Source organism: Saimiri boliviensis, chromosome 3 (genome assembly GCF_048565385.1).
Source record: "Saimiri boliviensis isolate mSaiBol1 chromosome 3, mSaiBol1.pri, whole genome shotgun sequence".
NCBI lineage: Eukaryota > Metazoa > Chordata > Mammalia > Primates > Cebidae > Saimiri > Saimiri boliviensis.
Window position 1 is genome coordinate 145,647,041 of NC_133451.1, and position 14,039 is coordinate 145,661,079.

The following is a 14,039-nucleotide window of genomic DNA, read 5'->3' on the forward strand; positions in this document are numbered from 1 at the left end:
GCAATCCTTCCATCTCAGCCTTCCAAGTAGGTGGGGCTGAAGGCACATGCCAATTATTTTGCTTTATTTATCTGTGTACATTTATGTATATGTGTGTGCATTTTTCCAATATTATTTTCAGAGGTTCTAACCCTAAATAATTCAGCAGCCATTTGTGTAATGAAGGACATTCAACTACATTGTCATAATACTATTATTACATGAGAAAAATTATGAGTAATTCTTTAATACTGTTTATTATCTAGTTCATATTTTAAATGTACTATTTGTGCCTAAAATGTCTTAAATCACTGTCTTCCCCCGTGAAATATTGTGGTTGCTATGCTTATGTCTCTTTTGTTCTGGAGCACTCCCTCACTTTTAACAAAAAATGACTTCAAGTTTTTGTAAAGACCAGACAAGTTGTCTTATATGGAATGTTCTATATTTTGTCTGATTGTTTCCTGGTGGTGTCAATTAAATTGTCACTCTATCTTCCAGATTTTAAATTCAGGTCAAACATTTTTGGCCATAGTTTATTTTTAATCTTTTCATTAGGAAATAAAACACACAGAGAGAAGTGCACAAAACAAAAATATGCAGCACAATGAATTGTTACAAAGGGAACATACTAGGTAACCACTACCCAAGTCAATAAATAGAACATTATCAGCACTCCAAAAACCACACATGCCCCTCCCAGCTTTTTACCTGTCCTTCCTTGTTTTTATGAAAATTAATTCCTTCCTTTATAGTTTTACCACCTAAGCATGCATTAAACATCATGGCTTAGTTTTTGCAGTCTGTTTTTGAGCTTTATGTGAGTAAAATCGTATATTAAGTATTCTTTTGTATCTAGCTTCTTTTAGTCAATTCTGTATTTGAGAAATTCATCTATATGCTTATAAGTACCTGTAGTTTATTCATTTATATATCTGAATTATTAAAATAAAACATAATTCACTTATCCTTTCTACTGTTAATGAGCATTTGGGTTATTTTGCTCATTTTGTTTTTATAAATAATACTACCATGAACATTCTTATGTCTGTCTCTTGGTACACGTGTGTGTGCATTTCAGTTGTGTCTAACTCGGTAGTATAATTTTTAGGCCATAAGGTGTTCATATGTCTAACTTTTGTAAATTATGACAGTCTTTCAAAGTGGTTGTATTAATTTGACCCCTACTAGCACTGCATGAGATGAATGTACACATTCTTGGCAATGCTTGGTATTTGCAGTCTTTTTAATCATTTGGATGGATGTGCAATAGTATAATGTGGGTTTTGTTTGCATTTCTCTTGTTTCCTACCCCTTTTTGAGTTACTGTATTTTTCTTATTGATCTGTAGGAGTTCTAAATATAATCAGTTTATGAATCCTTTGTTAATTTTCCCACTGCGTATTTTGCTTTTTTTATTTTTATTTTTTATTTTTTATTTTTTTTTATTTTTTACACAGCAATTATTTTTATGTAAGAACTCTAAAAAGTACTTGACAAGTTATTATGAGAAACATTTCATCTAGGACTGATTTCTAAGGCAGCATTTGAGTTTCCATAAAAATAGAACCTTCTGTCTCAGAAGGTATATCAATAAGAGTACCAGAATCTTCTATTTCCAAGTGCAGTGGTTTCTCCTGCTCACAACTCAGGTTTGAACTGTCTTTCATTTGAATATCTTCCTCTTCCAATTCCAAAGGTTTATCTGGGGCTGAAGCTACCACTTCTTCGTCTTCATTTTCATGTAGAAAGCTACAGATCATGTTGGGTCGGTAGGAGAAATCATTATCCTTTATTTGCAGCCATTCCACCCCACCTATGTTTTCTTCTTCCTTCTTCTCCGTCAGAAGAGTTCTTGTCATGCTGAGCTTCTTCATGGTATGGCATGTATATTTTAGCACTGTTTTATTACTGCCTTCTGTATCAGCATGTTCAACATTTTCTTCAAATATAACACAGGTCCCAAGAGTGTCTTCATACTCCCCAGCAAAGACACAACTGTCCACTTGCAGAATGGGCCTCTCAGTGTCAATGCCCAAAATCTTACATTTGTTTTCACATTTTGAGAGAAAGTCTGAATCAATGATTCCTGATAATTCCACCAGAACCAACTGCTCCTCCTCTTCCTCCTCTTCTTTGTCCTCCAGACTCCGCTCGTCGACAACCGCCATGGTCCCTCGCCGCCTCGCCTCCCAGTCACTGTATTTTGCTTTTGATTATTGTAATGGTATCTGTTGACAATTAGATGTTCTTAACTTTGATATAATCCAGTGTGTCAATCTTTTATTTTTTGATGAATTCCTTTTTTGTCCTGTTTAGGATTTTTTTTTTTTTTTTTTTTTTTTTTTTTTTTTTTTTTTTTTTTTTTTTGAGACCTAGTCTCACTCTTCTTGCCCAGGCTGGAGTGCAATGGTGCGATCTCAGCTCACTGCAACTTCAGCTTCCTGGGTACAAACGATTCTCCTGCCTCAACCTCCTGAGTAGCTGGGATTACAGGCGCCTGCCACCATGCCTGGCTAATTTTCTGTATTTTTAGTAGAACCGGCATTTTTACCATGTTGGCAAGGCTGGTCTTGAACTCCTGACCTCAGGTGATCTGCCTGCCTCAGTCTCCCAAAGTGCTTGGATTACAGGTGTGAGCCACCGCACCCAACTCCTTTTTTTTAGGGAGGGGATCATGATAAAATTATCCTCTATTAGCTTTGTTATTGTTTTGCCTTTCACAATTATATCTACAGTTCACCAGGAATTGATACTTGCTTATGATGTGAGTCACAGGTCAATTTTCTTCCTTTATTTATATGGATATCCATGTGCTCCACCACCGCTTATTGAAAAGAACACTGTTTTCCCACTGCTCTGTAGCTACTATGTCATAAATCAGTGTCCATATATATGTGATTCTGTTTCTGTGCTCTCTTTTGAGTTCCACTGGCATAGTTTTTCTTCCTGGTACCAATATTACATGGAATCAATTGCTATTTCTTTATAAAAAGTTGTAAATCTTGGAGAGTACTTCTTCCACATAGTTACTTTTCAGTAATATTTTGGCTATTCTTGGTCTTTTGCACCTCCATGGATACTTAAAAATTAGTTTCTCAGGTTCATTTAAAACAAAAACAAAACAAACCCCCCTGGGATTTTGAATGAGATTGCATTGAACTTAAAGATCAATTTTGGGGAAAACTGGTATCTTCACAGCTTTGAATTACCCACCATATGCACATCATATGTTCTTTTTTATTCCTCTATTTTGACTTTATTCTTAATATTTTATAGCAGCAGTTTTTCACATCCTATTTTAAATGTATTTCTAAGCATTGATTTTTTTGTTGCTATCAAGATTTCATATTCAAATTGTTAAATACAAAAATTGATTTTTGTATGTTAACCTTATTTCTAACAACCTTTTTCTGTATATCCGTTCCAGCTTTCTACATGCACAATCATATTATCTGTGGATAATATGATTTTATTTATTTTTATTTGTTTTGTTTTATTTATTTTGTTCAATTCTTAAAATTTTCACTGTATAGGTCTTTCAGTTCAATACTGAATAGAAGTGGTGGTAATGGACATATTTGTCTTATTCCACCTCTCAAAGAGAAACGTGTCAATATTTCACCATTAAGTGTGTTTTTTTTTCTTAATAAATTTCCCTTTTACTTCATGTTGCTAAGAGTTATTCTTTAAATCATAAATAGATGTTGAAGTTTATTAGCGATTTTCTGCATCAATTGAGATGATCATGTGATTAATTCCCTTTTATTTTATTGATAAGAACCTTCCTTCCTTTCTTTTCAGGATTTTTAAAATTTCTTAAATGTCTGGTAAAATTATTTGTTTCTTAAGTGTTTGGTAGACCCCATTGAGATATTACCTAAGGTCAGATTTTTCTTTGGAAAGAGGTTTTTAATTATAAAATTCATTTTAGCTCTATAGAACTATTCAAAAATTTTCAATTTAATAAGTTGTCTTTTCTAGTGATTTATTTTATATAGTTTTCAAATATATTGGCCTAAGGTTGTCCGTAATTTTTCTTGTTTTCACTTTAATATCTGCAGTATCTGTAGTGATATCCTGCTGTTTTAATCCTGTTAGTTTTATGCAAAAACAAGATTACACTCAGGTTATATAGTCTTAATTTTTACACAAATAGTATTAAAAAACCATTCATGATATCAAATATTCTTTTACTGCAAGAGTTAACATTTTTTTTTTCTGGGCGCTGTGGCTCATGCCTGTAATCCCAGCCCTTAGGGAGGCAGAGGCAGGAGGACAGCTTGAGCCCAGGAGTTCAAGATTTGCCTGGGCAATATAGCGAGACCCTGTTCTCTGCAAAAAGGAAAAAAACAAAAGACACACAAAAAATAAGCGTAATATTTTTTTTTTCTAGTAGTAGAACCTATTTTTCAAATAAAATCTCATACCTATCTTTCAATGTACTCACAAAAATGGAGGTACTGTAATTAAAGCAAGAACAAAGTGGAACTGGATCTCTCAAATACTTATCTACCTTTCCTTTTTGAAGTCTCCCCTGTGGAAGGACATGCTATTAAAAATTATTATGCTATATTATAAATTGCTATATATGTGTATGTACAACTTAATTGTCTCTCCATTGTTGGATAAGCCCCTAACTCATTGGAGACAATATTTTTGTGATTAATTCTTTGATGCTAATTGCTTGAAATGTAATTGCTATGTTAAAGTTTAACTACAGTTTCAAGACTTTAAAATCATATGTATAAATTGCTCTTTGAAAAAGTTGTAGCTGGGTGTGGTGGCTCATGCCTGTAATCCCAGTACTTTGGAGGCTGAGGTGGGTGGATTACCTGAGGTCAGGAGTTTGAGACCAGCCTGACCAACAAGGTGAAACCCCATCTCTACTAAAAATGCAAAATTAGCCAGGCGTGGTGGTGCATGCCTGTAATCTCAGCTACTTGGGAGGCTGAGCCAGGAGAATGGCTTGAACCTGGGAGGTGGCAGTTGCAGTGAGCTGAGATCACACCATTGCACTCCAGTCTGGGCAACAGGAGTGAAACTCCATCTCAAAAATAAATAAATAAAATAAAAAATAAAAAGTTGTACTAACTTATGCTCCTAGTGGTGTAAATGATAGTGTATCACCCACATCTGTATCACTATTGTATATTACCACTGAGTATTTCAAAATATTTGAAGGAATATTATGCAGTCTTTAAAAATAACAATTCAGATGCTTAACACCTAGGAAAACATTTATAATAATAGTTAATGCAAAAAGTAGAGTCCAACTGCACATTTAGGCAATGGTAGGGAAGTAACATGGTTTGTGGGCATTTTTCTTCTTACTATCCCAAATTGTCTTAATTACAGTTTTACAATGTGAAAGTAGAAAAAAAAATTCTGAATGCAACAAGCTTGGCCCCTGTGTCGGAACAACAGAATCAAGCCACACTAGTAATTTTTAAAAACAGATAATTTAATACAGAGAATTAAGTTTACACGCACTGGTAGGTGTGAAGGCTCTTTAGGAATGATTCTCTGAACAATGCTACAAAACTGCCAGACATGGAAACAATCAGGAATCTGGGTTCAGGAAACCACTGCATCAACGGTTGAAACCATAATACCTTCATGGTACAGTAATCTACCATGGCAAGTATTGGCTCCAAGCATACAACACTGCTGGAATTCCTTAGCAGGAATTCATTGGTTCATATCCTAAATGCAAACTGCTAGGTTTAATATTGATGCCTCACAGACTTCAGTCTCCATTGAACTCAGTTTCTGAATTTAAGCAAGTATTACTAGTGAAAAGTCAATTACAAGAAGCACCTTAGTTGCAAGGAAGTCTGGGAAAGGTAGTTTTTATCCTTACAGCTTCTTAAGTACAGGAGAGTAGTCCAGAGAGAAGCTGAATCAGCTGTGAAGCAAGCCAATCTACAGATGCTTTCTTTCCTTGAGGATGATCAATGAAACATTAATTGAATTTGGAGTCATTTTGCTTTGTCGAGGCTGGAGTGCAGTGGTGTGATCATAGTTCATTGCAGCTTTGAACTCCTGGACTCACACAATCCTCCTACCTCAGCCTCCTGAGTAGCTGGAACTACAGGCATGCACTACTACATGCAGATTACACAAGGTTTTTAATCATTCCTGTTGGTTCCCTCAACCCTACCCACACAATAGTCCCTTCATTCAAGTTTCTTCAATCACTCCTTGAGTGCACCATCTTTTCCTGCTGCCAAAAGGTTAAAATAGCCAGGTAGATGAGATATAAACATAGCCACAGCTGAGAATGTGTCAACTTTTTGGAGATAGGATCATTAAAGAGGTAATTAAGGTAAAATTATGCATTTTACCTAATCTAATCTGATTTCTTTATAATGAGAGAGCAGGACCAGGGATGCCAAAACAGAAGAAAAGACCATCTGAGGACACAGTGAGAAGACGGCTATCTACAAGTCAAGAGACCTCAGAAGAAATTAAACCAACACAGCCTTGATGCTTGACTTCTAGCCACCTGACCTGTGATAAATTCATAATATGAGGACTACATAAGAATATATACTATATTGAACAGTAACTGTTCAATATCTTTATAAGAAAACACAGTGAAACTCACAGACCTAGGCTTAGAACTGCCTCCTGACTTCTTGTGGCCTACTCTTTCCATGCTTTGGGTTATTGTTCTGACATTTTCAAGTCCTTAATTCCCAACATACTTGAGTTCCCAAGGTCTCCCATCTTTGGTCCCATCTCTCGACTCTTTACTCTGCCTTTGTGACAGCTAGCCTCTCAGATGGCTCCTAGTGATCCTTACTTCCTGGTATTCATACCCTTGCAAATCTCCTTCCACAGTGAATTAAGGAGTGGACTGTACAACCCATTAGTGCACAGCTGAGATGATAGTGTGTGATCTCTAAGGCTAGGTCATTTGTTTGGTCTCTGGTATCACTAGCTTTGGGGAAAGCCAGCCCCCATGCCACAAGGATACTCAAGCAGCTTGTGAAGCAGTCACCTGAAGAGGAAGAGAGGCTCCCAACAACAGGCAGCACCAACTTGCCAGCCATGTTAGTAAACCCCTTGAGGTAGATTCTTCAGCCCCAAATAACTCATCGCAGCTGATTTGACTGTAATTTCTGTACAAACACTGGGCCAGAACTGTTTGGCCAAGACATTCCTGAATTTTTGATCATGTCATGGAAACTATGAGATAGAAAAAGTCACTACATTCTGGTTACACAGCATTGAATAACTAATACGGTATTTCATAACCCTCCACGCAATACATAGTTCTCTATATCCTGCTTTTGTCGTTTTCCTTACCTCTTCTCATGAAAAAAAACCAACAAGCTAATGTTCTCACTATGTCCAGCTCAGTCTCCATCTTTATGAAGCTTTTCTTGACTGCAGAACTTTGTCTAGTCAAGCTAATGATTCTTCCAATGTCCAGCTCAGTCTCCATCTTTATGAAAGTTTTCTTGACTGTAGAACTTTGTCTCTTCGTTGGTAGCTCACAGTTGGCACCTCAGAAATAATCACTTACTGTCCTGTATTATTTCACACATATTAATTTGTAAAGATAAAGATGAGGTAGATTTCTTTCATGTTTCCCATAGTGCCTTGAATAATTCAACACGTGTAGCAGCTACCTTAGTGAAATGGCTAAATTATTAATAAGCGACCATCAAGTAGAATCAAAATCTGGGACAACAGTATCTTCTTAGTCTGACTTCCAAAATTACTGTTTTGTCTAAGGATTGGAATGAGCAACTTCCAAACGCATTAACAAGGCTGATTAAAAAATAGCTTTGGGGTACGTAGGGTAATATGTTTCACATACAAAATGGAAATTTAAAGCAGGAAAAACTAAATAAATGTGTAAGGACAGAGCATATAACAAGGGTGAAGAGGTGAAGACTACGGCCCAGTGTTACAAATGAAATTCTGTCCTTAATAGTATCCTGTACCCAATGCAACAAGAATCCAATCATCTGTGTTCTTAAAATACTGTTTTCCATCATTGGAGATGTCGATTTAATGGTTCCTAGAAGACAAAAAGTTATGGCCAGCAGAAGTGGAAACATGGTTCACTGTCTGTAAATGGTAAACTTTTGGAGCAGACTGCCAATACATTGCAAATTAAACTTCAAAATTACTGCTTGGTGTGAGAAGCACTCAGATTAATGACTCAATATGTTTATCAGTCATGGTTCTCCAGAAAAAGAGAACCAGTAAGATATACATTATATGTATGTATTTGAAGATATATATTTTTATATATCTTTATACACACACACACGGGGGAGACAGAGACAGGGGAGAAAGAGAGACAGAGAGAGAGAATGTTTTAAGAAGGGCTCCAGGATTGTAAGAACTGGCAAGTCTAAAGTTGGTAGGGTAGGCCAGCAGGTTGGAAACTTAGGATTAATTTGTTATGATCTTGAAGCTGAATTCCTTCTTCTTTTGAAAACCTCAGCTTTTGCTCTCAGGCCGTTAGCTGACTGAATAAGGTTCAACCACATTATGGATGAGGATCTGCTTTACTTAAAATCAACTGATTGTAAATGTTAATCACATCTACAAAGTCTATTCACAGCAACATCTCGTGTTTGACCAAACATATAGGCGCCATAGCTTCACCAAGTTGACATATAAAATTAACCATCAGAATACCGTATCTGATAAAGTGGGCTTTTTGGGGTATTATTTGATTTTAATTTTTAAATTTTCTATACCACTGTATGTCCCTGCACTCCCCACACTCAGAGTACTCCAAATGTTCCAAGCACCACATGGAACACAAAATCAGAGGAGACACAATAAGAGTTAATCACCAACAATAAACATAAGTAATAGTAATAAAATCTTTTCTAATGAAGTGTAGAAACATATTAGAAACTTAATTTTCTCTAGGTGTTCCTTTATTTCATCAAAAATAGTTATTTTGTATAATTTTAAATCAGGAACTCTAAGAGGACATGTTACCCAATCACAACAGTTAATAAAATGTTTCCCATTACAGACCCAGCTTTTTAAACACTCAATAACATTCACAGAATTGACAAGTTATTCTCCATAAAATTCTAACAAAAACTGCAACTCAAAAAGTGTGTCAATATCAGAGATGATGGTAACTTCCTCAAAGAAGTTACATGCAAATACCCAGGAGTCTCATGGTTTACAAGGTGCCAGACATATGAGAAAATAATCTCAAAAAAGATAGCCTCACAGTACCCAAACTTCCCAAATACGATTTAGTGACAGAGTTGCAAGTGGACTGGGTGGGCTACGTGAACCAAAGTGCCGACTTACAGCAATTGTTAGGATTTTATAAAGTACTGGAGATGTTTGAAACTCGCATAGAAATGAAAAAGCTCAGCAAGCTAATAAACAGAATCATTTCCCAAGCCACATTTTACATATAAACTCTAGTTTCTGAAGATAAAGGTTGCATGCATGCTCTTATTTATTTGGACTTTTACTCAGTAAAATGCTGGTAGCACTGGCTGGCTGAAGGAGTAACAGGGAACATGCATGTGGCAACAGAGTTTCTCCAGGTAGCTTTTCCTGTTTAGTTAGAGAGGATCATGACTTGTATTTCAACATGACTTAGTGAGATCTTTGTTGCAGAAAATGAGTGACATATAGAAGTGCGACTGGGAAGCACGGTTAATGGCAGAATTAGGTTTTGGATGCAGATAAAGACTCTAAGGAAGGGTTGGAAATACAAATTTCTATGTCGTTACTAGTTCACAATCTTAGTATCCAAATTGTCTATTTAAGGTCTGGAAACCAAATTGTTTGAAAAGTTTTATTTGGTAGGAGAAAAGATCTACAATGGGACCTTTACAAAGATGATAAGCAAGAGGAGAGAAATAAATTTATACATATGATTTTGTCGTCAAAATTTGGGAGGATCACCAGCAATCAAGAACTTACATAAAACCACCTTTTTAGGTAAAGGAAGTAGAAACTATGTTAATACCTTGACCAGTCAGTTGGCTGAAATTCTGTTAACAGATATTATACTGAACTGGAAGAAAATTAAGTCTATAGAAGACAAACCAAATCATTTTTAACTGTAGTAATGCATAAATTATTTAGACAGATTGAAAACAATGATCTCAATAACCTGACAGTTGATTTCTATCAAATCAAGTCCATGATGTCTACAATATTTATTTATACCATGGCTTTTCATCTCCTAGTTCAGTTTTAAAAATTATATATAAAAATATGTATGTAACATCAGTTGTTATTGACAGTAGTTGTTATCATAGAATGTATATCTTTCTCACTGTGTGTATCCACTTGATTTGTTCATATGTCTAATCCCTGTCATGGACCTGATTGCTTACCTGACAGTGGAGGACAAGACCTATCAGAATGACCCGAAGACAGAAATAGGAAGGATCAGCTCACCTCAGCATTATTAAAAGGCCAAAGGCTCTGTAGTCAAAGTACTAACACCAACACTTTTAACGAGCCAAAAAAGAGGCACTACGGGTGTTTGTGAACACGCAAGAATTATGATCAGTATCTACAGCATAGTGTGTAGGCATAAAGTAGTTAATATTTTAACAAAATACAAAAATACTGTTTTCTCTAAAGGGAGAAGTAGACAACTTCCCATAAGTAGAAAAAGAAAAACACTGGTGTTCAATTTCCGGTTTAAATGCATTTATGAAGGAAGACTGTAATCCCTATTAATTAAATATAAAAGAGTCCAGCAGAAATTATGACCTTAATGTACAAGTATAGTGATAGTTCTGTATCAAATTAAATTTAGTCTATGATTAAATACAATGCTATATATACACACACACAAACAGACACACTCATAGTACCTTTATGGAATTCTCTAAAATGCTCACAGTAACTTATATGGTATTGATAATGATAAAGATATATAAACTGAAGTACAGATGTAAAAAATGTTTTACAGCTTACTAAATGTTACCTTCCATGGGTTAAACAGCTTTTTCAAGTTTGAACTTTAAGTTTTGAAAGCAGAACTGTGCTTTGGTATTCAAACCTTCATAAAATCTTACAGTTTTTCAAAATAAGGAATTACGGTAAAGAACTCTAAAGTGGAAGAAAAAGACTTCCAACTATAACATCATAACTGTCTCATGGTTAGCCAGGGGTTTTTAGCCCACTCCTGGCCAAAGTCTAGCTTCTTGGAGGTGAGTAAAATGGTTTGATTCAAATTTAGTTTTCATATGTGTATATTTTATAACTTAATAAAAATGCTCATTCTAATGTGTCACATACCCTACTTTACCATACTGGAGACTGCTTATGTATGAAATTTCACTACCAGGATAATTAACTTTGTATAGATCTTGAATAAATTTAGCTATCTCTAACTAAAGAATTTCCTGAGATGTATGTTTAAAACCCATTATTTTTGCTTACATATGTATGAATCAAAATTTTCTTGGTTGTATACAAATAAAGGCATAGCTATAAATTGGCTGCTGTTTTCATCAACCATGTATAACTCTACATTTGTGTTATTGTTATTCAGAAATAATTCAGAATCTTATTATGCTTAGTAAGGAGCCAAAATGAATAAACATAAATGTGAACTCAAAATACATTTATATTGATAAGATGGACTTTTCAGGGTATATATATTGGAATTACACATAAAATTTCATTTAAAAAAGATTCTAGTGCTAAAAATGTTTGGAAAACACTGCTCTATAAAAAACTTTTAACTCTCTAATACAACATTCAATGTGATTTAGTTTTCTAAAGCAAACTGCCTTTCTAATATTCCCTGTTCTTATTCAGAATAATGGGAAATTTTCTGAAAATGAGAGTGCTGAAATCTTCAGATATGGTAACTTGTAAAAAGTTAATGATAAATTAGACTAAAAACATTCATAAGTGCTTTAGACCCTTCTGATAGACAGCTGTAAAGAAAGATTTTTTATTTTTGAATTAATTATGTTTATTATTGTGTTTAAAATCTTAAATATATTCATCCTCCAAGTAACAGAATTTAGTATCTTTACACATTAGCTGTATTGTGTGTTTTGATAGTTTAGGCACATTTCAGTGATTTTAGATTTTATTTTGTGGTTTCATTATAAAACAGCTTGCACACCAAACTTAATCAATCTTTTTTATTTAAAAATTCACTTCTGGGTTTTAGTTTTCGCTTAAAAAGAAGCAAACGTTTAAAGGCATCAAATGTTACTAGTCTACAATTCATCTTGTTATGAACATTTTTAGTTTGTGGATTGGGAAAATAAACCTATTATATTGATTAGGCACAGTACTATGGCCAATGGGCAAGAAATCAGGGCACATCTATGTATTCAGGCAACAGTTAAAGGTCTGAATGGAGGGAGTCATGCCTCAAATGTAGACTCTCCTTTCTCCATGCCCCCTCCAAATACTGTTACAAGTTTCAAATCAGTACATGAGATTGTATGTAACTTGGTGAAAAGACAAACAACTATACCTGTTTTCTAAATTATGTTGCAAAGCCAAGACAGATGAATATAATTGTAGCCTCACTATAACTTGTGGTCTTAATATCTATGTCACAGGACCATGTCATAGGTGAGACAGAATTATACCATCCCTCTGGTGGTTTCAGAAATCTAGTTGGAAGGAGTCCATGACTATAAAATTTCACATTATAGCAAGGCTCCAATATTTCTTGAATTGGGTCAGTGAATATAAATCACAGTACAAAATCCCCAATTCTTTTAGTGGAAAAGCAACAGGTGCTACATATGAGAATCACTTATATAACATCTATCTTTTTTTAAAAAAAAATGCAGATATAAAATATTAATTGCATAGGGATTTAAATATAAGGCCAAGAAGAACATTAAGTAAAAAAAATCATAGAAAGGGCACTATGGTGTCAAAAGATAGAATTTCATAGAGTAACAAATCTAAATTACTGTCTAATTAAAAATCACAGTATGTTGCTATAACTAACAGTGAATGTCAACTGCTTTATTAATTCCAAACTGAAAACCAATATTAGGACTAACAACAACACAACCAAAGCTCATTGTCTAAACCTGATCAGTGTATTAGCACATCACTGCCTGGTACGTACCTGATTAGTTATATAATCTACCTTTTGCAAATAACATTTAATACATGTTAACAAGTGTAAGAGCACATCATCACTGCATGCCATCAATGATTTGCAGGCTTACTTGATAGTGTAATTATTAAGTCTTTCAAAGGTGCAAGATCCTACCCGGCAGAATCTTCACTCAATGAATCGACAACGCTGTAATTCACAAAATACAACAAAATTCCACCATTAAAAACTAAATGTACAATAACCAGAGAACTAGGTCCTGACACCGGTACATACATTATCCTCAGCATTTTGGAAGGCAACAAATGATGAGTCCAAGTATAAGCTAATGGTTATCACCTGAAACTTCAGGTCGAAGGCTAACTGGTGAATCTACCTCTCATTTTAATGTTGCTAGACTGCAGTTTAAACAGCAATTTCCAAATCTAAAAGTAGCTTAGTTAACTTAGTATTGTTATATAAAGTAGTGTGACAACAAACAAGAATTCTCAATGGAATTATGTTAAGATACATTGGGAATACCCCAAACAATGTTTTAGATGAAAAAGTGCATAAATACAGTAATACTATGAGTGTGTTAACTATGGAACAAATGTTTCTCTGGGAGCTAAACAATACTATTTTCCCACATTATTTACATGTTATGAATTGTTCAGATACCACAAAGCACCACTTAAGTCTAAATTGCTTGATTATGTCAGAAAGGTCCTTTGACTTCAACTCTACTCATTTGAGAATCTACCTAGAGTAGAAGTGTCAAGTCATTCTTCAAAAGGGATTTATCTTTATAATTCAGTTCTCTTTTGTTCAGAAATGGCAAGGCAATATTTTCATTTCACACTCTTTGTTGGCGTTTCTGATTCTGTGGACTGTCTCCCATCTGTCCAGGCTTCCCGGGTACTCTTGAGAGCCAAGGTCTTCTGTTGGTCAACAACGACATAATCCACCCTCTCATCTGCTACACTGCTGCCTGAGCCACTGGTCTTTTGCT

At 34.9% G+C, this 14,039-nt stretch overlaps 2 protein-coding genes across 5 annotated transcripts in view; both read right to left on the reverse strand.

Moving 5' to 3' along the window:
• Positions 1 to 1,405: 1,405 nt before the first annotated feature.
• LOC101040671 (general transcription factor 3C polypeptide 6) lies at positions 1,406 to 2,235 on the reverse strand. The gene has a single exon (XM_003928016.4). It carries the CDS (start codon positions 2,148 to 2,150, stop codon positions 1,515 to 1,517), a length of 636 nt encoding a protein of 211 aa, XP_003928065.3. The 5' UTR covers positions 2,151 to 2,235; the 3' UTR covers positions 1,406 to 1,514.
• Positions 2,236 to 2,417: 182 nt separating this feature from the next.
• The window catches only part of GAB1 (GRB2 associated binding protein 1), a 159,313-nt gene continuing 147,691 nt past the window's right edge, over positions 2,418 to 14,039 (reverse strand). For all 4 annotated transcript variants that reach the window (XM_010338639.3, XM_003928018.4, XM_010338640.3 and 1 more), the window contains one exon: positions 2,418 to 14,037. In XM_010338639.3, the coding sequence (XP_010336941.1) occupies positions 13,879 to 14,037 (159 nt within the window). In that variant the 3' untranslated portion in view covers positions 2,418 to 13,878. The remainder of the gene's footprint in view (positions 14,038 to 14,039) is intronic.

Bases quoted from the DNA above. Each gene is read 5' to 3' on its own strand.
- LOC101040671 (XM_003928016.4), bottom strand. From the start codon at position 2,150: ATGGCGGTTGTCGACGAGCGGAGTCTGGAGGACAAAGAAGAGGAGGAA.